At 47.6% G+C, this 25,082-nt stretch overlaps 1 protein-coding gene across 1 annotated transcript; it reads left to right on the top strand.

Moving 5' to 3' along the window:
- The first annotated feature begins 6,318 nt into the window (after window positions 1-6,318).
- Window positions 6,319-22,063, top strand: LOC149522080 (uncharacterized). Its single transcript, XM_089770752.1, is given in 4 exon segments — window positions 6,319-6,527; window positions 8,597-8,797; window positions 18,839-20,839; window positions 20,842-22,063. Coding segments are annotated over 4 exon segments (2,586 nt in total). The 5' UTR covers window positions 6,319-6,379; the 3' UTR covers window positions 21,078-22,063.
- The last annotated feature ends 3,019 nt before the right edge of the window (window positions 22,064-25,082 follow it).

The following is a 25,082-nucleotide window of genomic DNA, read 5'->3' as shown; positions in this document are numbered from 1 at the left end:
TAACTCACAAACATCCCACTCTCCCTACCTCTAATATCATCAATTCACAGACACTTACCTTCCTTCCTTCCCCCCCCCCCCGCATCCCCCTCCTGTTCTGCAATGTGATTTGTCCTTTTCATATGTGTTCATTTTTTTTTAATTGTATCCTTTGGTATATATGGTTGTGACTACTTTCTTCCACTATTTGATCTGAGGAAGTGGGTCTGGCCCACGAAAGCTCATCATCTAATAAACCATCTTGTTAGTCTTTAAAGTGCTACATTGTCCTGCATTTTGCTGAATGCCCAGAGCCTCTGTTGTACTTAAAAGAAGTACTCGGGATCTTTTTCAGAGGGATAAGGCAACATGCCACATTTATTGATCACACATAGAATAATCAATACTTATCATATGCATATGACACATCACACTCATGAACTTTCTCACACACACAAGCACACTCCATCTTCTTGTTACCAAAAGTTGCTCCCCCTAACTGCACTGGCCAGGTGAGTTAGATGGGGGAGAGGGTGGAGCCGGGCTTCTGCCGATCCGGATCGATGCTCCCATTTTGACAAGACGAAAAACCCAGGGTCCCTCTGCAAGATGCCTCCTATTTATCCCTCTCATGCAGCCAGTTAGTCATCAACTGGCCTTTCTTAATGCTGCTTCAAAGAGAGTTCTTCCAAGGGCAGACACTTGCTGCTTGACTCCCAAGGCATCTGTATGTCCAGTCTCCTTAATGAGCTCACTTTTCGGGTATTGTCTTGGGTCTGGCTCCCAGACCTTCTCCACCCTTGCAACTACTGCTGGAGGTGCTCCCCTTTCATTCTCCATTCACGCCTCATTCATTTCAACAGGGCAATCAAGGAAAGGGGAGAGCTCAAAAGACATTTTTTTTTTCTTACAAGATCTATATATCTTAATACAAAGTTCAAGGAGAAATGTTCCAGAGATTCTATAAGAACACTTAACAAAGATAGATCTAAAAGGACAAGATCTTAATACAAAATATAATATTACAGGGATTTATCCACACCTCCACCCCTCCCACCACTGGCCTAGTAATGGCAGCATTGATTGATGCGAGAAAATCCCTGTGAACAGGGTAGAATCTGCTGAACAGCTTTTGCAGCTTTCTTTTTACTTTGGTTAGAGAGCTGGGCAGAGAGATGAGCGGTTAATTTTTCACAGTTCGAATGCAGTATGATTGGATCAGTAGGATCCTAGAACCCTAGAACTGGAAGGGACCTTGGGTGGTCATCAAGTCCAGTCCCCTGCCCTCATGGCAGGGCCAAACACAGTCTAGACCAGGGCTACTCAACATGCGGCCTGTGGCTCGTTTCTTTGCAGCCTGCAGTGCAGTTTGGGTTTACAGTGCAGTTTGGGTTGATATGTGTTTAGTAGTTCAATTTCTGGACGGTTGTGAAGCCAAAACAAAAATGTAGTCAATAGAATGGTCTTCCATTGACATGCGGTTTAGTAGTTAAATTCCTGGACTGTCATTGCTCATGAAAAGTGATGTCATATGGGTGGAAATTGGGGAAATATTGCATGTTCTTAATATCAGCAGAACTGACTTAAATGGGGCCTGTGTTGTGTCGTCTTGCCTTAATCTTTGTATTCATGCTCATCAGTGTGAAAGAAGCTACTTGCATGTACACTTAAGTTGCAGCCCTCAGCATGTGCTGTATTATTGTGGCCCTGGGGCTTCCAAAGTTGAGTAGCCCTGATCTAGACCATCCCTAACAGGCATCTATCTAACCACCTCGTAAATAACTCCAGTAATGGAGATCCCACAACCTCCCTAGGCAATTTATTCCAGCGTTTCACCATCCTGACAGTTAGGAACTTTTTCCTAATGTCCAACCTAAACCTCCCTTGCTGCAATTTAAGCGCATTGCTTCTTGTCCTATCATCAGAGGCCAAGGAGAACAATTTTTCTCCATCCTCTTTGTGACACTCTTTTAGATACTCAAAAACTGCTATTATGTCCCCTCTCAGTCTTCTCCTTTCCAAACTAAACAAGCCCTATTCTTTCAGTCTTCCTTCACAGGACATGTTTTCTAGACCTTTAATAATTTTTGTTGCTCTTTTCTGAACCTCCAATTTTTCCATGTCTTTCTTGAAATGTGGTGCCAAGAACTGGACACAATACTCCAATTCAAGCCTAATCAGCACAGAATAAAGCGGAAGAATGACTTCTCGCATCTTGAGTAATTGCACATATAATTAGCACCCGTCTTTTCGCTGGCAGAACAGCAGAAACTATGGATGTTCCACCAGACCCTACATTTGGAATGTTTCTTTGTCCTGATGAGTTTGGTAAATATACTGTTTACAATCTCATTGGGTGAATAGGATTATTTTGGAATGATGGTGACAAGTTCTGTAATGCAGCAATCTTCTAAGTGCTTTTACACAGTTAGAAATACCTTGAGAATGGAAGATTAAAACACTTAACTTACGGTGCTTCTACACTACAGGGCTTAACTTGAAATAAGCTACACAAATTGAGCTACGTCAATTGTGTGCCTTATTTTGAAATAGCTTATTTCGAAATAGGGAGCATCTACACAGCACTTATTTCAAAATAGAGCACTCTTCCTCTGAGTTCCCTGAGTACAATAAGATTTACAGGAATCAGAGTTAAGAAGTCCTCAAGCTTGACAGTATTTTGATACTATTTTGAAATAATGGCCTGCTGTGTAGACGCGGACTAAATTTGGAATAGCACTAGTTATTTTGAAATAGTATGGCAGTGTATACGTACCCTTAATGACACTAACATCTTTTAGTCTGTAATTTAAGGTGGACACTACGTATATAAAAATCGTAGTCTCGGGAGGCAGGCACAGCTCAGGCTGAACAGCAAGGGAAGCAGAAAGGGAGTGTGTAAAGCAGAGGGTCTGGCTAAGTAAAATATTCAAATACGTTTCTTGACACAGACAAATACCCTGTGGGAAATGAAAATCCAGCCAGAGCGAAACCAGCAGAGAGGGGCAGGAAGCTGCAACAAGTTCAAAAACAGGAAATGAGGAGGAATTTGACAAACAAATAGTTCAGTGTGTGAATACAAACCTCAAGACATTCTTAAGGACTGTGTCTACACTGGCCAGTTATTCCGGAAAATCAGCCGCTTTTCCGGAATAACTTGCCAGCTGTCTACACTGGCTGCTTGAATTTCTGGAAAAGCACTGACGATCTAATGTAAAATCATCAGTGCTTTTCCGGAAAAACGATGCTGCTCCCGTTCAGGCAAAAGTCTTTTTCCGGAAAACTGTTCCGGAAAAGGGCCAGTGCAGACAGCAGAGATTTCTTTTCCACAAAAAAGCCCCGATCGCGAAAATAACGATCGGGGCTTTCTTGCAGAAAAGCGCGTCTAGATTGGCACGGACGCTTTTCCGCAAAAAGTGCTTTTCCGGAAAAGCATCCTGCCAATCTAGACGCGCTTTTTCCGAAAATGCTTTTAATGGAAAACTTTTCCATTAAAAGCATTTCCGGAAAATCATGCCAGTGTAGACGTAGCCTACATGTGCCAGGAGCAGGCAGCTGGCAATATAATTGGTGGCTCTTTGCCTCACTGGAGCAATTAAGACAAATCAGACCCCTTGCTGTAAAGGAATGAGTTTCTGTGCATCAGTCTCCAGCCCAGGAGATGGAGGGGAGAGGTCTCCCTGGGACCAGCTTGTTTTGTGGCAATCCCAAAGAGGTGTTATCAGTATGTGAGGGGTCAGAACAGGGACTGGAGGAGACTGACCTATGGCAAAGAAAAAAGGCCCAGAAAGACACAGCTCTGAGCTGGGGGGAAATACTGAATGAGGGTCTGAGCTGCCAGCAGAAATAAGAACTGGCATTAAAAGCAGCATTAGAGGGGACCTAGAGGGGAGCAAATGTCCCAGGTCTACTGGCCAGGGAGATACAGATTGCTGAGCACGGTACAGACCTGCCAGCCGCACTGCAGCGCCTGCAAACGGGCTGCGATTCTCACTCGCACAGCATGACAAGGTGCAAAGAGGATCGTGCGGTGCTGGGGGAAGGGAGGCAAAGAAGCGGGGCGCAAAGGAAAGTGCAGCTTCTGCAAAGGAAACTTGTATCCCTCCCCCTCCCATCTTCCCTCTGCTCCAGCCTCGCTCCCCTCAGCCCCACGATCCCCCCCAGCCTCATCCCCCTGCATCGCAGCCCACGCCCCGCACACACTGGGCTGCAGCAACACGAGCAGCTGGTCTCAGAGTTCGCGCCTCAGGGCTCGCTGCGCAAGCGGCCCCCACCCCCAGCAGCAGAGCATGCGCAGTAGCCACCGCTGAGGCGGCTGCCCTCACTCTGTGCGCAGGCGCAGTCGGGCGTAGCGTTGCACGCAAGCTGCTTCCGAATTCCCTAGGTAGGGTGGTCTGGGCATGCTCAGTAAGAGCTGCTGCCCTCACTCTGCCTTTAGGTGGATTCAAACGCTGCTCCTGGCTCTTTGCAAGCCTTAACAAGGGGCAAATCACAGCAGGGGGATAGGCAGGCTATGAGCAGGAATTTATCTGCCCTGGGGGGAGGTCAATTTACTTTATAGTGGGGCACAACGGAGGCCGAAAGGGAAAAATCAGGCAGGGGGGGGTGTTGTGTGATTGGAGCTGAGGGGAGACAGTGGCAGCCCCTATGCGGGGGTTTTGCCCCCACATAGGGAGGGGCAAAGAGGGTAGCAATTACCCAAAGGGGGTCAGTCCCCTGCCAAGTGTGCAAATCTGGGAGAGGGGGGCAGAGAGGGGTTTTTATTTCCCCTTTCAGGGAGGCGCGTGTCTGAGCACAGGGCAGCTTCCCGTTTGCTCTTAAAGGTACAGCTGCCCTAATGCCTTAAAACCATCTTGTTAGTCTTTAAAGTGCTACATAGTCCTGTATTTTGCTAATGCCTTGTGTCTCCCTGCTAGCCCCTCCCTCTCTTCACTGCTACAAAACATGGGTCAAAATGCTTGTAAGCAGCTGTGAGGGAGCATAATAGAAATAACATTTGTAAAGGAGTATTGAAATGGGCTAGAAGGATGGGAATGCATTTCAGGGAATCACTGCAAGACAAATATTGAACTGTGATGAGTCTTCATGTATTAACTGATTAGAGACTTTTAAATCCTCAGAGGCTTCGTCTAGATTGGCATGATTTTCCAGAAATGCTTTTAACGGAAAAGTTTTCCGTTAAAAGCATTTTTAGAAAAGAGCGTCTAGATTGGCATGGACGCTTTTCCACAAAAGCACTTTTTGCGGAAAAGTGCCCGTGCCAATCTAGACGCGCTTTTCCGCAAAAAAGCCTCGATCTTCATTTTCGCGATCGGGGCTTTTTTGCGGAAAACACTACTGTGCTGTCTACACTGGCCCTTTTCCGGAACAGTTTTCTGGAAAAAGACTTTTGCCCGAACAGGAGCAGCATAGTTTTTCCGGAAAAGCACTGATGATTTTTCATTAGATCGTCAGTGCTTTTCTGGAAATTCAAGCTGCCAGTGTAGACAGCTGGCAAGTTTTTTCCGGAAAAGCGGCTGATTTTCCGGAATAACTTGCCAGTGTAGACACAGCCCGGGTGCTTACAGCATTTTGCCCCATCTACTGTAGCAGTGCAGAAAAGCCGGGATGTGGGGGCCCATTTTTCTCTTCCAGCCCCAGCTCTGGCCCACCCTAAAGTTAATTGATCACCCTGCCCCAGGCTGGAAAATTCCTGCCCATGCGACTTGCCGCCCCTTGTTAATGCTTGTAAAGAGCAGGGAGCAGCGTGCGAATCCACGTAAGGGCAGACTGAGGGCAGCAGCATCCGTAGCTCCTACTGAGCATGCTCAGAACGCTCTAGGCATGGAATGCCGAGAGGCAGCTGAGGCTAGAACGTTGGGTGCAGCTGGCCCAGCACACGAGGCTCTGCGCGCTACCTGCCCCGGTCCGGACCCGCTGCGCTTGGGCGCCAAGGAGGCGGCGGCAGCGTGTGACCGGGAAGCCCCGCCCCGGGGTGAGGGAGGGAGAGACGGAGCCTCCAGCCCCGCCCCGCAGCAGCGCCTAGCGCGGGGAGTCACTGGCTCCTGCCCCAGCCCGTGCTCGCCCCGCTCTTCAGGGGTTGCTCCGTGCACCGCTCCCTGCGCTGCGCTCCGCGTCCCTGAGGCTGCCCCTGCCCGTCCTGGACCTGTGACTCCCGGGAGCTAAGGGGTTAACACACCCCACGCCACAGGCTCCGCCCCCTGCTCCGCAGATCGGGGCGGGGCTGCCCGGTCACACGCTGCGTTGGGCGCTGGGGCTCGGGCTGAGCTGCAGGTGAGGGGTGTGTGCCCTGAAGGGATGGGACGATGCAGGGGGAGAAGGCTGGGGACGCGGCGGGGGGGGATCATGGGGCTGAAGGGAGCGAGGCTGGAGCGGAGAGAAGATGTGAGGCGGGGGATTCATGTTTCCTTTACCGAAGCTGAATTTTCCTTTGCTCCCCGCTTCTTCGCCTCCCTTCCCCTCCGTCCCTGCACGATCCTTTTTGCACCGAATCATTCTGTATGAGAGAGAATCGCAGCCCGTTTGCAGGCGCTGCGGAAAGCTGACAGGTCTGTACCTTGCTCAATAATCTGTACCTCCTTGGCCAAGGCAACTCCTCCCTGCAGGATAAGGTGGATTCGCCTGCTAAAGGGCTGGATGCAGGAAAATGTTTTAGATACAGCCCCTTGCAGACACTGCCATGGCCAGGCCTGGTTGTTAGCGTCTAAAAGAATCGCTGATCCACTCTGAGTCTGCTTAAAGCTTCAGGGAGGTTTGCAAATGCGTCCTACCTGCTGTGCTCATTGCCCAAATTGCAGGGCCTTGCTCCTAAAACGTTTTGTTCCTTGAAGGCATTTACTTTTTAAACCGTTGTTGTTATTACTCTGAGCACTGGGTCAGATTAATGGTCCATCCAGCCCAGTATCTTTTCTGCTAACAATGGCCAATACCAGATGCCCCAGAGTGAGGGAACACGACAGGTAATCCTCATGTGACCCTTCCCCTGTCACCCATTTCAGGCTAGGAAAACCATTCCTACCCATCCTGGCTAATAGCCATTGATGGACCTAACCTCCATGAATCTATCTAGCTCTTTTTGAACCCTGTTAAAGTCCCAGTCTTCTTCATATCCTCTGGCAAGGAGTTCCATAGATTGTGCACTGAGTGAAGAAAAACTTGTTTGTTTGTTTTAAACCTGCTGCCTATTAATTTCATTTGGTGATCTCCCAGTTCTGGGAATAAGTAAATGTTGCATTTTACTCTTTTATTATTTTATGTATTTCATATATAAATGTTGGGTTTTCTACTCATTTGTTTATACATCTAATTTCATATTTTAAAGTCACACATTTTGATATAGGCTATTGCTGTAGGCTATTGTTATGACACACAACACTGGTCTTCTTCCTTCTGACCATCCTACTGTTCTGGGTTGCCAAAATCCAGGATTTTTTAAAATTGGTAACTCTTTGCTGGTGGGCAACTCTGGCACAGTGCTGACTTGGCAATATCTGGCTTTTCCCCTTGTATTTTTACAGGAGAATAGCCAGTGTTCATTAGTCACTGGTAGAACAGATATTTTCTTACCTCTGAGGACACAGACTATAATACTGACTCAGATGTGCAATTAAACATTATTCTTAACAGCATGACAGCTTTGATACCGATTGAGGAACTAATACTACTACTTTGCTGTCCCATGTATTTGCATCTGAATGTCTGGCCAAAGGAAGTGGTGGATTCTCCATCGCTTGGTGTTTTCAAATCAACACTGGACAGGCTTTGTACTAAATGTGCTTCGGGGAATACAGGTTTGTTCCTTAGTGACTGGATTAAATACAATGGCTTGTCACACAGATAAGGCCAGAATACATGATCTAACGATCCCTCCTGATCCTGTGAACCTTCGGATCTCCTCCTCTAAACATCCACTAGATCATGGGTTCCCAAAGTGGAGGGCATGAAGAAATTCCGGGGGGGGGGGGGCACAAGGCGACCCAGCCCCCCCTTTAAATCCCTCCCCTAAGTTTTGTTGCTATTTTTGTTTTTCTGCTCTGGTCTGTTCCTTTTTTTTTCTCTCTCAACAAGTTTTGCTGTTACTGGGGGGTGGGGCGTGAGGGTTTTTTTCAAAAATAAAAAGGGGGCGTGATACCAAAAAGTTTGGGAACCACTGCACTAGATGCACTTAATTTTAAGCATCTGAATGGTCCCCTTGACTTCACTTAATTTCAGCTAATTTAGTCCTGCTGTGAACGCCTAGGTCTATTCTGTAAATAAATAGAAGAAGACTAAGGGCTTTTAATATAGCAGCCTGCATTCAGACATCAATATCCATATTCAGGCAGCAGAATGTGTGGCTTGTTTCTTGGAAACACTCGGTGTTCAGAACTGAATCCCATTCTTGCAGGCACAGGAATGTTGAAACTCAAGCCAGCTACTGAGAGAAATGAATGTGGATTTGGGATCTCGCTTGTGTGTGATGCTTATGGAATATCGAGACTCAAGCATTTGCCTAAAATGGCTGAGTTCACCGTGTGTGTCATCAGGAACAGAGTCTGGGCAGAATGCAGGTGGGGCTGGAGGGGGGAGGATTAACGCTCCTTCTGACATGTCTCCAATTACCCTTCTCCCCCGACAGGCTGCAGAACACCCATGTCTTGCTCCAGCTCAGCCCACGGCCTGCAGAGCCAGGGACAGGAAATGGCTGTGACAGAGTCGGTGACCTTCGAGGAAGTGGCTGTGTATTTCTCTGAGGAGGAATGGGCGCTGCTGGACCCGGGTCAGAGAGCCCTCTACTGGGATGTGATGCAGGAGAATTATGAGGCCGTGAGCTGGCTGGGTAAGGATTCCTGTCCCTTCGGGTATCAGAGCCTGGGTGGGCTCTGGAGCTGCTGGGTTGAGTTTGGTTCAGGGTCCCTCATTGTCCCCTGCCCCCGATGTCAGGAGTATGAGCCCCAATGATCCTGAGTCCTGTGTGAGAGACTGTCCCCTCCATGCCCTCTCCCAGGGGACACAGGTTGAGGGACATAGCAAGGGTGCTGCTCTTCCCACACCCAAGGTCTCAATGTGCTTCCCCACCATCTTGCCCGTGTTGTGCCTTGGCCGGAGGTGTCAGTGGAAGGGCCCAGGCAGGAACGGCAGGTACCAGAGATCTGGGACTGGGTGCAGCTGCTGTTAGTGCCTTCAGAGTCCCCTCGTGCCGGTGGGCTGAGCCCCTGGAAGGAGGATGCGGTTCCCTGCGTCCTTTCCCGGCCTGTGGCTGATTTGTGACTTGCTGGTTCCTGCCAGAAAGAGGGGCTGGATGCTGGGGCTGAAGGAGAGTGGATGAGGCTGTTCACGTTCTGGGAGCGTTATGTTGGGGTAGTACATGTGAGAAGAGTTTTTCTTGCATTTCAGGCACTGCACTTGGCATCAGGAGACTTATGTTCGATTCCCTGCTCTGCCATAGACTTCCTGTGTGACCTTGGTCAAGTCCCTTAGCCTGTCTGTGCCCTGGTCCCATGTCTTTTCAATAGCTATTATAGTATGTCCGTGGTTCACAGGGCAGGGGAAGGATACGTACATTGAACAGGGGAGATGTTCTGTTCCATATAAGTGTTGTACCAAATAAAAGCAAGCAGGATCTTATGAGGGGGATAAGGCAAAAAGCCACATTTATTGTAAAGATAATAATAAAAAATAAAGAAAAGATAGAAGCAAACAACGTTGTTTAACTACTTATTCCTATCACTACTTAACCCTTATACACTTGTGTGTATATATATATATATATATATATATATATATATAACCATTCATTCATACATCCATTCATTCAAGTTCTGTGTATAGTTACCAGCCTGGAAGTTGCTTGTGACAGAATACTGGCCAGGTACTCTGTACACAAGTGATGGTAGTGGGGAGCGAAGTCCTGATCAGATGCGCATCTGAAGCTCCTGGTAGGCTGGCAGCAGAACCTTGGACTCTGATTCCATAGATTTTTAGTCCAGTTCTTATAGGAATTTCTTCTATGGAAATTTTCTATGGAAATTGCTGTATCATGCTGATGTCTCCAGGGTGGCTGCCAGGTGCTCATCAGTGATCTCATCGGGTGGACCTCCAGTTTCTCCACTTGACACCTTTTGGTTGCACTGGCACCTGACGCCTTCTTCAGCCCTTTGTTGCTGTATTCTCAGGCTGGCACCTCTCAGAACCATTCACTCATCATCCAAGCACTCTCTCATACATTCATACAGTATTTTGTATAATAATAAAAGTTGTAGTTACAGAAAGTTTCTGGGTGGTATTGCTTAAAACATTCTCTGACTGCTAAGTAAAGTTAACAATGCCCTTAGACAATTACAGGGCTTGGCTCCCATAGCAGAGTTAGTGGCTTGACAATGCATTGTTACAATGTATCTCTGCAATGTCAATTTCAAGCAGCCCCTTGCACAAGCTTGAGCATGCCCTGGAGCACAGAGGGGGGGGGGGGGGGCTGTTTCTGGTTACATAGGATTATATTCTTAACAGTTAGGATTATATTTTTAACAGTTCTAAGTTACATGACCTAATATATTATATTCTAAAGGGGCAATAATAATCATAAATCTAAACATTTAACAATCTTAACAAATAATAATAATAAGAAGAAGAATTAATAATAAATCTAAACACTTTAAGTTGTGGGGAACAAATTATGGGGGGTCACTTCCATTTGGGGAATCATTTTCAATACATTAATATGTTATCCCTACATACTCCCCCTTTTGACACTACGATATCTGGTATACTCGTAGTGTCACTTTGTATTTAATCTGTTTAAGAGAAGGTATCGTGAGGCAACATGTGTTTGTGATTGTAATGTAACAAATATTCTCTTTATCCAGGTTAGGTGACTTTGCCCAGAGCGAGAGAAAAAATAGTGATTTTATCCGGGGCAGCTTGGGCAACAGTCTGAAACCCAATTAACAGTGCATGAATGTATGTGCTCTTATCCCACATAGTGTAGGCATCTTTGCATTTAGCCCTGAAAACAAAATTGGTGGTGTGCGTCAGTTTCCCTTTTCACATCACACACCAATTTTGGAATTCCCCTTTCTCAGGTGAGAAGCTTCAACACTAATTACAAGTACTAACAGTAAAATACCAGTGTTACAAGGCTTTTGAACATACAATGTGCTCTTGGGTACAATTTTTTTTTAAACCATTTCCAGGGTTTTGGTACAAAATCCTTCACATTGGAACATTGTTACATTCTTAGTAACTGCAGTACAGTGGTTATGAAAGTTAGCATAAGTAGCAGGAACAAATCCATCCCAAGTGTATGCTGACAATTTTGGGTTTTTAGGTTGAAAAATCTGCAGCCTTCCTTGGCCACATAGGTCTTGCCTCATTGCCCTGTTGTTTTAAATGCAAAGCTCCCTCTTTCAAAGACAAAAGGCCTGGCTGGGTGTGCCTCTCCTGGGAATACTCCTGTCCCAAACACACTGACTGCCCAGCAAGCTGGTCATACCCAGTTACTTGGTTGCCAGACTGCTCCAAATCCCTGGCTGATTCTGCCTCTTCTGAAACAACCCTCAGTTCCTTTGAGATCTCTCCACAGCCATCCACACTGGGTTTCTCTAAATGCAGTTAAAATGTTTAATGCTTATTGAACCTTTCCTGCCTAGTGCAGATTATCTTTAACACAGTATACTAGCTAGTCAGACAGACAGACATGAGACAAACACAAAACATAAAACAATCTTTGTTGCAACAATACATCCATGGTGTTGTAGGGTATTTAGCTGGTACCATCTTGTCTTGATTTTCTGAAAGACAAAACAAGAACATGCTTCTACCCCTTTGGGGGTGGCATTATTATTTACATACTTTCTCTTTTTATTTTACAAATATGCTTTCATGTCTCTTTGCTTACAATTACTCCTATAGGTAAATATTTTTGTTTTGTAGGCAAAACAGGTTTTAATGGTTTGTACCCCTTCTTGTGGGTGAATTACCCCACTGTGTAATTATTAAATTTAGGAGGTGTTCTTTAGTTTTTCTTTTATACAGCAGACTAAGTTAGTAAGTTTCTGCTGTGTTAGGTTTATGAATAGAGAGTAGCCAGGAAGCATTATTACTATAATGCTGGGAGGGTTTTAAGTGTGAGATGTGTTTTCAATGATTATTTTAACATTTTAAAGGTTTTTCTTTTCTTTTCTTTTTTTTTTTTTAAGAGAAAATCATGTACATATTACAGGGTTACTTATGAACAGTAGCATCAAATAACAAGTAGCCCTGTGGATCTTACCAATAGATGTTTAAGTATCCTGTGATAGCATGCCTTTTATTTAGACAACTTAGCTTTGAGACCAGTGTGTTTAAAACCATTTTGAAATTTTTTTCATATGCAGACCCCTTTTTGTTCTGGTCTCAGGTAGTTTGCTAATCAAACTATTTATTTACCTGCAAACATTTTTTTTTGTTTGTGCTGCCAGCTAGGGCATTTGCACCACAGACACTTTCTGGCTTGCTTTTAGATTAAAAGCTGTTTGTAGCTTTGTCTTAAAAAGGGACACAATAACTTTTGCCAGAGATTTACAGTTTTGAGCTTTTACTTTAAGTTCTGCTTTCTCACACAGCAACCTGAAAAGGAAATTACAACCTGTTGTGGCTCCTGGAGCCTTCACAGGATTTTGATTTGTTTGCAATTTTTACCTCCTTCTACAATATACATTGCATGTCACAGGAAAATGTGCATTCTTTGTTTATAATGTTATTTAGCCATATTAATTTTTGCATCGGGTGTAACTATTTCTTTTATGCTCACTGAGTTTTCCTATACTTTTATTAAACAACTTGGTATGAAATGGCTTTACTGAAAACAAACCAAACCAATTTGTTTTAAGAATACACAACAGTTTACTAACCTACAAAACAGGAGTTCTGGATCTTAAAAACCTTACTTACTATTTACACTATATTTACACACAGATACATTCTCTGAATATTTCTAACACTATTTTTACATACCTGTACAAAGATTACATTCACTTTTATTCATTTGGGGGTACTTAAGTTCCCAATAGAACCCCCTTGAAGTTTTTTAGTTAAATTTGCCTGGATTATTTACAGACACTCTTTTGGAAAAGGACCCCTTTTTCCTTAAGAAAGGCTGCAAAGAAACCAAGAATTCTTTTCCTATAACATTTTAGCATTTTCACAACTGCTTAATTTCCTCCAGACTCTGTAGAGTTAACTTTTCTATGTTTTTTTTTTCTTTCTTTCTTAAAACACTTTCTTATTTATTAAAATGAAAACTGGCCTTGCTTCAGATATTACTTCTTGTAAGTATTGTTTTAAGAATTTAGATTTACAGTACCTGTACTTACTGCTTTTTCTTAGTTCTACCACAAAGCCTTCAATCTATCTTTTGCCTGCCTGCTTGTTTGGGCCTGATCCTGTTTTTCTTGCTGAATGGCCCTTTTCCATGGACACAGGCTTTGTCCCATTACCAGGTTAGCAAGGAGGGTGGCCTTGTTCACTAAACCCCACACCTCCTGGTTCTTTTCCTTAAGCATATCCCTGAAAACTTTGAGAGTGCTACTTTAACTCTCAGTACCCATCCTTAAGGGACTCTAACTGTGTCTGGGTACTGAGGGACAGACATTTCCAACTTTTTGCTTTTGCAGCAGAGGCTTTTACATTTTGCAGTTTCCTATTTGAATTTTTATAATTAGTTAATTTGAGGAACACCTTATTACAGGTTTCATAGGAGCCAAATTGAAGTTGTGGGGGTTTTTTTTTCCCTTTTTCTTTTGGGTTTAGCTTTTTCTGCAGAGAGAGATTTTTTTTTTCTTTGCAGGTAGCTAAGTGGAGGTAACTGTTATTACATGCCTCCCATAATAGCCAAATTGCTGCTGCATATCCTTTGGCAGCATTAGAAGGTCTGTACATGAGGATATACTGTGCCAATCTATCCTCTAGGTCCAAAATATTACAAACATCTTCAAGGGCTTGTCCCAGGACTGTGCCCATATCTCTGAAGGATTTGTTTAAAGGGTGTTATTTCTTTATAAAAGGTGAGGTTTGAGCTCCAAACTCTATTCCTCCCTCTGAGACTGCTTTCCCTGGACTTTTCTTAAACATCTTTAATACTTGTGTAGTTTCCTTTATCACCCCTGAACCCTTGCAGCGAGTGACACAGCCTAGACTATTAATTAATAATCGTAGCTTCTTTTTACAGCCTAAATTATTTTAATAATTGTAGCTTCTAGTTACACAGCCTAGATTATTCCATTGAATAATCGTAGCTTCTTACACAGCCTAGATTATTCCAATAATAGTCGTAGCTTCTATTTACAGCCTAAATTATTTTAATAATTGTAGCTTCTAGTTACACAGCCTAGATTATTCCAATGAATAATCGTAGCTTCTTACACGGCCTAGATTATTTCAATGAATAACCATAGCTTCTATTTACAGCCTAAATTATTTCAATAATTGTAGCTTCTTTTTACTATGAGCTCTTTTGTGAAGCCTCTACCCTCTGGAGGTCAGCAGGCTTTGGTTAACCAAAAAAAAAAAAGAGAGAAAAAGAAAAAAAAAATAGAACTGCTCTCTGTAGAGTCAGCTGTGTGCACACCAATGTTCACAATACCTGGGGCTCTTTACCAATATTCCCCCTTTCGCATTCTCCACCAAAATGTTGTACCAAATAAAAGCAAGCAGGATCTTATGAGGGGGATAAGGCAAAAAGCCACATTTATTGTAAAGATAATAATAAAAAATAAAGAAAAGATAGAAGCAAACAACGTTGTTTAACTACTTATTCCTATCACTACTTAACCCTTATACACTTGTGTGTATATATATATATATATATATATATATATATAACCATTCATTCATACATCCATTCATTCAAGTTCTGTGTATAGTTACCAGCCTGGAAGTTGCTTGTGACAGAATACTGGCCAGGTACTCTGTACACAAGTGATGGTAGTGGGGAGCGAAGTCCTGATCAGATGCGCATCTGAAGCTCCTGGTAGGCTGGCAGCAGAACCTTGGACTCTGATTCCATAGATTTTTAGTCCAGTTCTTATAGGAATTTCTTCCTATGCCAGTCTATGGAAATTGCTGTATCATGCTGATGTCTCCAGGGTGGCTGCCAGGTGCTCATCAGTGATCTCATCGGGTGGACCTCCAGTTTCTCCACTTGACACCTTTTGGTTGCACTGGCACCTGACGCCTTCTTCAGCCCTTTGTTGCTGTATTCTCAGGCTGGCACCTCTCAGAACCATTCACTCATCATCCAAGCACTCTCTCATACATTCATACAGTATTTTGTATAATAATAAAAGTTGTAGTTACAGAAAGTTTCTGGGTGGTATTGCTTAAAACATTCTCTGACTGCTAAGTAAAGTTAACAATGCCCTTAGACAATTACAGGGCTTGGCTCCCATAGCAGAGTTAGTGGCTTGACAATGCATTGTTACAATGTATCTCTGCAATGTCAATTTCAAGCAGCCCCTTGCACAAGCTTGAGCATGCCCTGGAGCACAGAGGGGGGGGGGGGCTGTTTCTGGTTACATAGGATTATATTCTTAACAGTTAGGATTATATTTTTAACAGTTCTAAGTTACATGACCTAATATATTATATTCTAAAGGGGCAATAATAATCATAAATCTAAACATTTAACAATCTTAACAAATAATAATAATAATAAGAAGAATTAATAATAAATCTAAACACTTTAAGTTGTGGGGAACAAATTATGGGGGGTCACTTCCATTTGGGGAATCATTTTCAATACATTAATATGTTATCCCTACATAAGCACCCCAATAGCACAGTGGGGTACCGATTTACTCTGGAGATCCCAGGTGCTGCTGTGACTGATCATCTTTGCTCCCCATAGCTGCTGCAGTGCCGTGTGAATTGCTGCTAGCGCCACAGAGCATCGTTACGGCGGCTCTTTCTGGGGCTCTGATGCCAGCGGCACTGGCAGAGCGTGCGGCTTGCCCATGCAGCACAGCTCAGGGTGGTTGCTAAAGACAGACTCAGGCTCCGTTTGGGGGCTATGGTGCTCGGCCAGGTTTATTGTCGAAGGAGCCGGGTCCTAAGTGTCCCAGTTCTCAGGCACAGGTACAGTGAGACACATCCCGTCCCAGCTCAGTGGTGAGCTCACAGCAAGCAGCTAGTGAGAAAAACCCTGTTGAAGACACTACCAGCTATCCTGCTCTGTCTGTGATCCCTATTGTCTCCCCTCCCCCATTCTGCTTAGATGGGGCACATGGGCAGGGGTAGGGGGAGAGTGGGAGAGTGAGGGACAGGCCATGTGAGCTGGCTGCTGGGGACATCTGACACGCAGAGCACTGCCCGTGTGAGAGAGTCGGGCCATCGCTGTTCAGACTGCAGCAGCCTGGAGTTCTCCTGAGCCAGGCCATGTCCCCTCTGCCCTGGTCTGTGGAGTTGAGGTACAGGGCTAGATGGACACCCTGACATCAGCACTGCCCTCCCCCCCCGGCCCTCCCCCGCTCTGCACAGGTGGCAGGAGAGTCCTCCCCGGAGTAGCTGCAGGATGGTGCAGATTAGGGGGAAGGGCCCCTGAGCACATGCTGACGTCTCTGCTGATCTGCTGGGCGGCGCGTGAATCTCTCCTGCATGGCCACACGTTTGCGCAGCTTACTGGGGGCACCGGTGTTCCAAGCAAACCCCCACCACTGTAAGCCGAAAAGCACAGGGGCCAGGTGGAGTTTAGCATCACATGAGCTGGCCACGTGCCCTTGCCTGCTCTGACGAGTCATGGCATTGCCCACGTCTGGCTGAAAAGTCCATGGGAAAGTCCGTCCATTGGATGAGATTTCCATGCTGTGACGGCATGTCGGGGAGCCCCCGACTCTGCACCTCCCTTCGCAGCCAGATGTGACTCTCCGCCAGCAGTAGAGTAAAAAGGATTTATTGCTTCTCCGAGATACAGCACAGGCTCGATGTAGGAGCTAGGGCAGACAGCCTTAGTCCTCTTGGGGGAAGGGGTTTACAGGCCCCTGAACCCTCCAGTACTGGACTTAGTCTGCTTTCTCCATGCTTCCCCCAGACAAGAATGCTCCTTCTCCCAGCCACCGGACCCTCACTCCCCCCAGGCAGCCACCCCCTTCCTTTGTTCAAACTCTTTCCCCTGGCCGGTGTGAAGCAGCTGGACCATTGCCCATGTGTCACAGACACGCACAGTCTGCCAGCCAGCATAGGGCAGTAGGGATCACACACAGCAACCAGTCAATGCAAAACCAGAGTGAATTCAGGGTCACAAGAGTGGATAGCACCTTCCCCCCCCCACACACACACCACCACTACATCACACCTGGCTCATGAGTTTTGTTGAAGGACCCTCAATCTGAATATTCCACTGACAATGTGCTGGCTGGATTGGATAGAAACTACTTTGTGGATGTTTCCGCAACAGCAGCCATATTTGAAATACAGCGGCATGGACCGTGCTCATAACGTGAGGTACAAAAACGATGCCCACGTACAGACAGGATAAGCAGAGTCACCACATCACACCGTTGACACTGCACTTGACACACTTTGCACAAGCTTTGTTGCGATTGTGTAACAGTGGTATCAACAGCAGCCTGCATGGTCATTTTTGAATCCTATTAACATCATGGGGGGGGGGGGTTCTTCCCAGCGCTACCGGAAAGTCCGAGAAGGGGTCAGGCTGAAGGCATGAGGAACATGCTCACGAGATGCAAAAAATGGTAGATTTTGTGCAGCCAAAGGGAGGGAACAAGTGGCAGGCTGGGCTGGTCACAAGAGGAAGGTTGGGGAACCACATAATGACGCTGCTGCTGCTGGCAGAGTAGAACCAAAGCAGCAGAAGGGGAACTCAGCTGCAGCCATGGCCAGCTGTGGGAGCAGCAGCTGTTGTGGGCAGCTGGCAGGGTCCAGCCAGCCTCTGGCAGCCAGGGATCAGGAAGAGGAATGTAGGCGGGGTCTGAAGCAGCCACCCAAGGGTTCACCTCACTGCTCAGACAACTTCTTCTGCCTCCTCCTGGCTCAAGTAGAGCATGTGAGCCAAAGAGTCAGGCAAGCTGAGCCCCCCCAGCCGGGGGATTTGTGTACAGAGCGGTTGGGGAGTTAGAGCCCTGCTGGGTCCTTTCGCTCCAAGTCCTAGTGACCTGCCGTGTGGCAGCTGCAGTCTGAGCCCTGCCTGTGGGCCTCAGTGTCAGACCTGCCAGCCCTCACTAGAGCTCCCCTGCTGAGCAGTGTGTTCCTGTCCTGCCCTGGGATGGGGGGATGGAACAGGCCATGAGGGAGACTGTTGTACCCTAGAGAGTGCAGCAGAGTTTTCAGCTTCCCCCTGGCGAATAAGTTCGGCCCATTCCTGAGGCACGGGGGGATGCACCTTTACTGCAGGTGAGTGTGTCCTGGGATCAACCAGAGCCCAGTTTCTGGGAGGTGGGAAAGGAGCCTTTCTGGGCGGATGACTCCGATCTTGGCTCTGGAAGCAGTAATGGCAGGGACCTTAATGGACAAGGTCAGCACTTGGTTAATTGCTCCCTGAGCAGGATTTCCAGTCTCCAAAGCTCATGGGATCTCTTGGGTGGAGCGAGGGGAGGAGCTGGGGACCCAGATCTGCAGGGCTCTGAGGAAGGGGAGAGCATCAGCGACACCCACACAGGTGAGCCATCAGCTAAACTGACTTAGAAACCAATGTCTGTGTCCTCATGGCAGGTGTCACTTGTGCATTTTCATCAAGTCTCACTGACCTTTCAGTCGGAGGATGGGATGGAAGACTGGGTACTCTCCTTTTGGGAGGGGTTATGAGGAAGGAGGATGAACTCAGCTCATGATTATTCAACTTTCCCAGCCGTTATCTGGGTGTGATCCCTGTTTTTTATTCCCCTTTCAGAGTTTTCCTTTCAGCCCAGCATAGAGAATGACTCCAGTCTGGATTCTCTCTCTATCCCAGCAGGTGATGGGATGGTGAGTGAGAACAACAAGGAGAGACTTCAGCAGGAAGGACCGGAGCAAGTGGCTCTACATGGGATGGTACTGGGAAGATCTGAAGGGCATGTTTCCCAGAGTCCTGAACAGGGAGACACCTGTGAGGAGAGTCAGCGTATCCCAGAAAGGCAGCAGGGAAACCATGCAGTGGAGAGACAGGGTAAATCCAGTCACAGGAGTAGAGGAGTGAAAAGAACCAAAAAAGCCATTCGACAGAAAATACCCAATCAAGAGAGACCCTACACTTGCAGTAAATGTGGGAAAAGCTTCAAACTGAAAGCAGTCCTTTTTTTGCACCAGAAAATCCACTCAGGAGAGAAACATTTCAACTGCTCTTACTGTGGGAAAAGCTTTGGTCAACTTGCTACTGTTATCGAACATCAAAGAACCCACACAGGAGAAAAGCCCCTAAAATGCTCTGACTGTGGGAAATGCTTTAGTCGACGCTCGTGCCTTACTGACCATCAGAAAATACATACAGGAGAGACACCCCATAACTGCTCTGACTGTGGGAAAAGCTTCAGTCAGAGGTCACACCTTATTAGGCATAGGAGAAGCCACACAGGGGAGAAACCTTTCAATTGCTCTGACTGTGGGAAAAGTTTCAGGCAGAAATCACACCTGGTTGTACATCAAAGAATCCACACAGGAGAGAAGCCCTTCAGATGCCCCAACTGTTGGAAATGCTTTAGTCGACGCTCATGCCTTACTGAGCACCAGAAAATGCATACAGGAGAGACACCCCATAACTGCTCTGACTGTGGGAAAAGCTTCAGTCAGAAGTCACACCTTGTTAGACATAGGAGAATCCACACAGGAGAGAAGCTCTTCAACTGCTCTGACTGTGGGAAAAGCTTCAGTCAGAGCTCACACCTGGTTTTACATCAGAGAGTCCACACAGGGGAGAAGCCTTTCAGATGCACTGACTGTGGGAAAAGCTTCAGTGGGCACTCGAGTCTTATTAGTCATCAGCGAACCCACACAGGAGAGAAACCTTTCAACTGCTCTGACTGTGAGAAAAGTTTCAGGAGGAGCTCGCTCCTTATTAGACACAGGCGAATTCACACAGGAGAGAAGCCCTTTGACTGCTCTGATTGTGGGAAAAGCTTCAGTGGGCGCTCAAGTCTTCTTATTCATCAGCGAATCCACACTGGAGAGAAACCCTACAGCTGCTCTGAATGTGGGAAAAGCTTCAGTAGACGTTCAAGTCTTAATATTCATCACAGAACCCACACAGGAGAGAAGCCCTTCAACTGTTCTGACTGCAGGAAAAACTTCAGTCAAAGGTCAGAGCTTGTTAGACATTGGAAAATCCACACAGGAGAGAAGCCCTTCAACTGCTCTGACTGTGGGAAAAGCTTCCGTGGGAGTTCACACCTTGTTACACACAGGAGAATCCACACAGGGGAGAAGCCCTTTGACTGCTCTGACTGTGGGAAAAGCTTCAGTCAGCACTCACATCTTATTAATCATCAGAGAACCCACACAGGGGAGAAACCCTTCAGCTGCTCTGACTGTGGGAAGAGCTTCAGTCAGAACACACACCTAATTAAACATCAGAGAATCCACACAGGGGAGCAACCCTTCAGCTGCTCTGACTGTGGGAAAAGCTTCAGTGGTCCCTCAAGTCTCATTATTCATCAGAGAATCCACACAGGAGAGAAACCTTATAATTGCGCTGAATGCGGGAAAAGCTTCAGTCAGAACTCATATCTTGTTAGACATCGGAGAATCCACACAGGGGAGAAACCCTTCAGTTGCCCTGACTGTGGGAAAAGCTTCAGTGAGAGCCCAAACCTTGTTAGACACAGGAGAATCCACACAGCAGAGAAACCTTATAACTGCTCTGACTGTGGGAAAAGTTTCAGTTGTCGATCAAATCTTTACAATCATTGTACAGTCCACAAGAGCAGAAACCCTGTAACTGCTCTGAGTGTGGGGAAAGTATCATTCAGAGCTCAGACCTTGTTAGACATAGGAGAATCCACACAGGAAAGAGACCCTTCAGCTGCTCTGACTGTGGGAAAACCTTCAGTCGGAACACAAACCTCATTGACTATCAAAGAATCAACATAGGACAGAAACCCTGTAACCTAAGTTCCCTTTTAGCTACGTGGCCATATGAATGTGCAGCAGCCTATTAAGTGACATGCAAGCACTTAGGGCTGTAGTGGGGAGAGATTCCTCTACCCGCTGGTCTCAACCCTGGTCCGGTCCTGCCACAGCTAGGGTACAGTCAGCTATCCTGCAGCCCCAGTAGTACCCCTTCCCCCAGAATAGCAGCTGTCCTGGGAGTGACATAGCTGGTGGCAGTCTTCTCTCCCTGATGTAGCCTTCCGTGGTCTGCACCTCAAATCCCTCATCCTCGGCCTATCCCACAGCCCACACTCCCAAATGGAGACTTGTCCCCACCTCACATCTCAGCCCCCTCTCTCAGCCCTGAGTCCCTCATCCCCAGCCCTACCCTACATCCTCCTGTTCCCCAGTCCTGAGCCCCTTTCCCAAAATCCAACCCCTGAGAATGCCCACCACATTATTTTTGTTCTGTACATCAGTGTGGAGATGATGTGCCCATAAAAAAATTAATTCCACAGGTGTGTCGGGAAAATTGTATGAAACACTGTGTTTAACTGCTGTGCCTGTGGGAAAAGTTTGTCAGAGCTGATACGCCCTTGAACATCTCGAGAGAGAAACATGACAGATGTTTAAGTAGAAAATACTTTACTCAGTGCCCCTATGTTCTAGCACATTGGATAACCCAACGGTGAGAGGAACTCTGTGAATTGCCACGGACAGGAAAAGCCTCTGTGGGAGGTCAGTCCTTGTTGGCCACCGGAGAATCCACACAGGGAAGAACTCTTTAAATGCCCTGAATTTGGGAACTGTTCAGTGAAAGCTCAGCCCTTACTAAACCTCCGAGAACCCTTGGGAAAGGGTGCCATGAGTGTGGGAAAGCCTTCTAGCACAGCTCATCTTTGCTGAGATGTAAGGGCATTCACCCAGGAGTGTGCTGGGTAGGGATGGGCCGAGAGATTACAATTCTTCCTTCCCACAAATCCCAGAGGCGGCATTGGCTGCGCAGTGAGGACAACAGACATGCCCACAGTGGAGTGGTAGTTAGGGCATTTGCTCTAAAGACAAAGCCCTAAACCCTGTCACAAGGAAGATTCCAGCTGTGAAAAAGTTCACAGCGGTTTAGAAAACGAGCTGTTATTGCTGAAATTCCTTAGAGGAATTCTCTATGCTGCAGGAAAGTTGGACCTATCACCACGAGGCTCCTCAGATCAGTCAGAGCCGCCCTTGTGCATGACTAGATCTGTGAGGAAAGGCTGTGAAGGAAGCTGCCTTTGTTACAACATGCCCCGTCCACCCCCCCAGGAATACTCTTTCCCTGAAGGCCTCACACTCACACTGAGCTCTGTCCAACTAGGTGTCCTTACCCACAGGAATGTTTGGGGCACTCACTCCAGAGGCTGGTGTGCTGGGACATGTGGGCGACATGGACACACATAACGGCTTTAGCTCATTCTTACAGCTGTCATTTCTGCCCTGACCAGTCACGTCTTTCCCTTCAACCCCATACAACCCATAGGGCTGGTCTGCTTGCTGGCCTGTCAGTCTCTCGCTGTGGGTTTCCATAGCTAAGCAGGGTTACAAGGAAAGAGGGGAAGGTAGAGTTCCCTGTAATTTATCTCCCGGGCTGTCGGAGGCACCGTGTCCAGCTGGTTCCTTAGGGACATGCAGTTACCCAGTTGGGGGTGCCCCTTTTCCCATTAAATCACAGCTGTGACATTCCCCATGCTGGTCCTTTCAGTGCCTTTGGGATGCTGAGAGTTTCCAGAATCGGGACTCTTTGGGTCCATTGGCTCCAAGTCTGCACAGAGCTCAGTACTACAAGGCCCTTGCCAGGGCCAGGGCTCCCCTACCTGGTTTGAACCCAGCCACTGCTAGTTTTCCCACACCTACTGCATCCCCCATCCCCACCCAGGGCTGGACTTGGCATGGCTGGGGCACACCTCTCCGGCCTGAACCCAGCCTGGGATTGGACCTGGAGGTGGCCTGACACTGCCCCTAGACACGGACCCAGCCATTGTGACTGCAACTGGGAGAAGAGTCCAAAGGTGAAACTAACCCTCCAAACCCTGATTAATTAATTCTGTGTCCTGCCACCCCCACCTCTGCCTGTCCCCAGCCTGTCTGTTAGTTCATTCCCCACCTCTGCCCCTCAGGGTCACTCTGTTCCTTCTGCAGTCCCAGGTGTTATTCCCCCCTCCCTGTCCCATGCCTGGGGCTGCAGGAAGGGAGGAATTTGCCATATCATAGAAATGAGGGGTAGGGTCTGGGTACAGGGGAGTCCTTCAAGATCATTGGGGGGGGGGGAATGAGACTGGTTTCAGGGACACAGGCTGAGCTGGGATTCTGGCCCCCTCCAGAGCCAGGGTCAGATTCTCTCCCCAGGGAGGGAGCCCAGCGGGAAAGGGAATATTGGGGCCTTGTCATCAGCATCAATAAATGTCACCTGCCCCTGGTCACAGTCCAGACAAACCTAGATCCTGCTGGGGGCTAGGCTCAGGGGTAGGAGGGTGGCCAGGGAGGTTAGAGCCCAGAACTGACACACACACACACAAAACCACTGCACAGCCCAAATCCCCCCTTATGGCTATGGCTGATCCTTCCCTTTCTGCTCCCAGACTCTCTGGCCACCCCCACATCCCAGGGTACCTCATCCTCTACTTCCCAGCAGCGTCTCCTCAAGATGAATTTCTCCCGGCCCAGCACACAGGGCACAGAGTAAAATCTCTCAGGGATGCCAGAGAATTTCTGCTCTGTCTCTCCCCATCTCACACTTTTCCAATGCTCCGACAGGACAAGCTGGGGATGAGCCGTGTCTAGATCCAGAGTCACATTCGCTGAGGGGAGAGAATCAGTGTGAGGGGCAGAGCTCAGCCCCGGAGGGGGGTTTGCGGGAGTGAGGAATGGAAAGTGGGGGGCTTGGCCAGTGTTCCCTCTAATTTTTATGTCCATGCCTTTTGTTCTGTGCACCAGTATGGAGGTGCGGTATCACAGAACAGACGTCATGCCATCCATGGAAAGCATGTGGCGGGGGTGGGTGTAAAGGGTTGGGTAAGGGCTCTAAATGGGGGTTTGGCTGTAAATGGGCACTCCAGGCTGGAGCAGGTAGGTGGGGTGCAGGAGGGTGTGAGGGCGCTGGCTGTGGGCATTGGCTTTGGGGTGGCGCTGGGGGGGGTGAGGTGTTTCGGATGCAGCAGAGGGCTCCAGCTTGTGGGGGTGAAGCTGAGAGCTTTGGCATATGGGGGGGGCTGCAAGCTGAGGCAGGGAGTTGGGGTGTTGTAGGGGGTGAAGGGCTTGGGGTAGTCAGCCCTGGGGATGAGGGGTTTGGGATGCAAGAGGGGGCTCCAGTTTTGGGGAAGGGCTCCAGACTGGGGCTGTGGGCTTAGGGGTGGGGTGTGGGATGAAGAATCGGGTGCAGGAGGTGGTCCCTGACCTGGAGGAGACGCAGAGTGTGTGTGTGTGTGGGGGGGGGGTTAATGGATCTCCTTGACATGGCTGGCTCCTAGTCAGCAGTGCTCAGGCCAGCTGCCTGATGCCGCCCTGTCCTGCGGCACGGCGCCGTGTTCTGCCTGGGGCCATAAGGTCCAGCCCCAAGGGGGACACGAGGCATCCTCACGCAGTCGGTGCGCTCCTAGGGATTCCCCTCTTCGTGCCTCCAGTGCAGATGGCAGAGTGCCTGGAGGGGGGAGCTTAAGAATGGTGAGATCTCAGGTTTACATTGTGAAATCCTCCCCCCTCTACACACACAAACACACCCCCCCCTCCCCAACCCCACCCCATTCCCAGCCCTCTCAAGGGACACGCCTGGGGCCTGCAGCTGCTGGGGAAGAGACACACGAGACTCCTGTGCTGGAGGGAGCCCTCGCTGTGGGGAAGGGGTTTTCACCTTCCCTGAAACCCACAGGACCAGAGCACCGGGTTGGGCTGGGCCCAGTGCTAACAAATGACCTTTAATTCAAGGTTTCGATTTTGGGTGCCAACCTTCAGGCCCCAGAGCCTGGCTCTCGGTAGGGCTGTGAAAGGTTAACTGCTAAGCATCACCCTAACTAGGTGGTACGTGCTGGTTCTGGTTAACC

Source organism: Pelodiscus sinensis, chromosome 19 (assembly GCF_052426305.1).
Source record: "Pelodiscus sinensis isolate ZL-2025 chromosome 19, ASM5242630v1, whole genome shotgun sequence".
In the NCBI taxonomy this organism is placed as follows: domain Eukaryota; kingdom Metazoa; phylum Chordata; order Testudines; family Trionychidae; genus Pelodiscus; species Pelodiscus sinensis.
The sequence above is the reverse complement of the archived record's forward strand: the minus strand, read 5'-3'. Positions and strand labels throughout refer to the sequence as shown.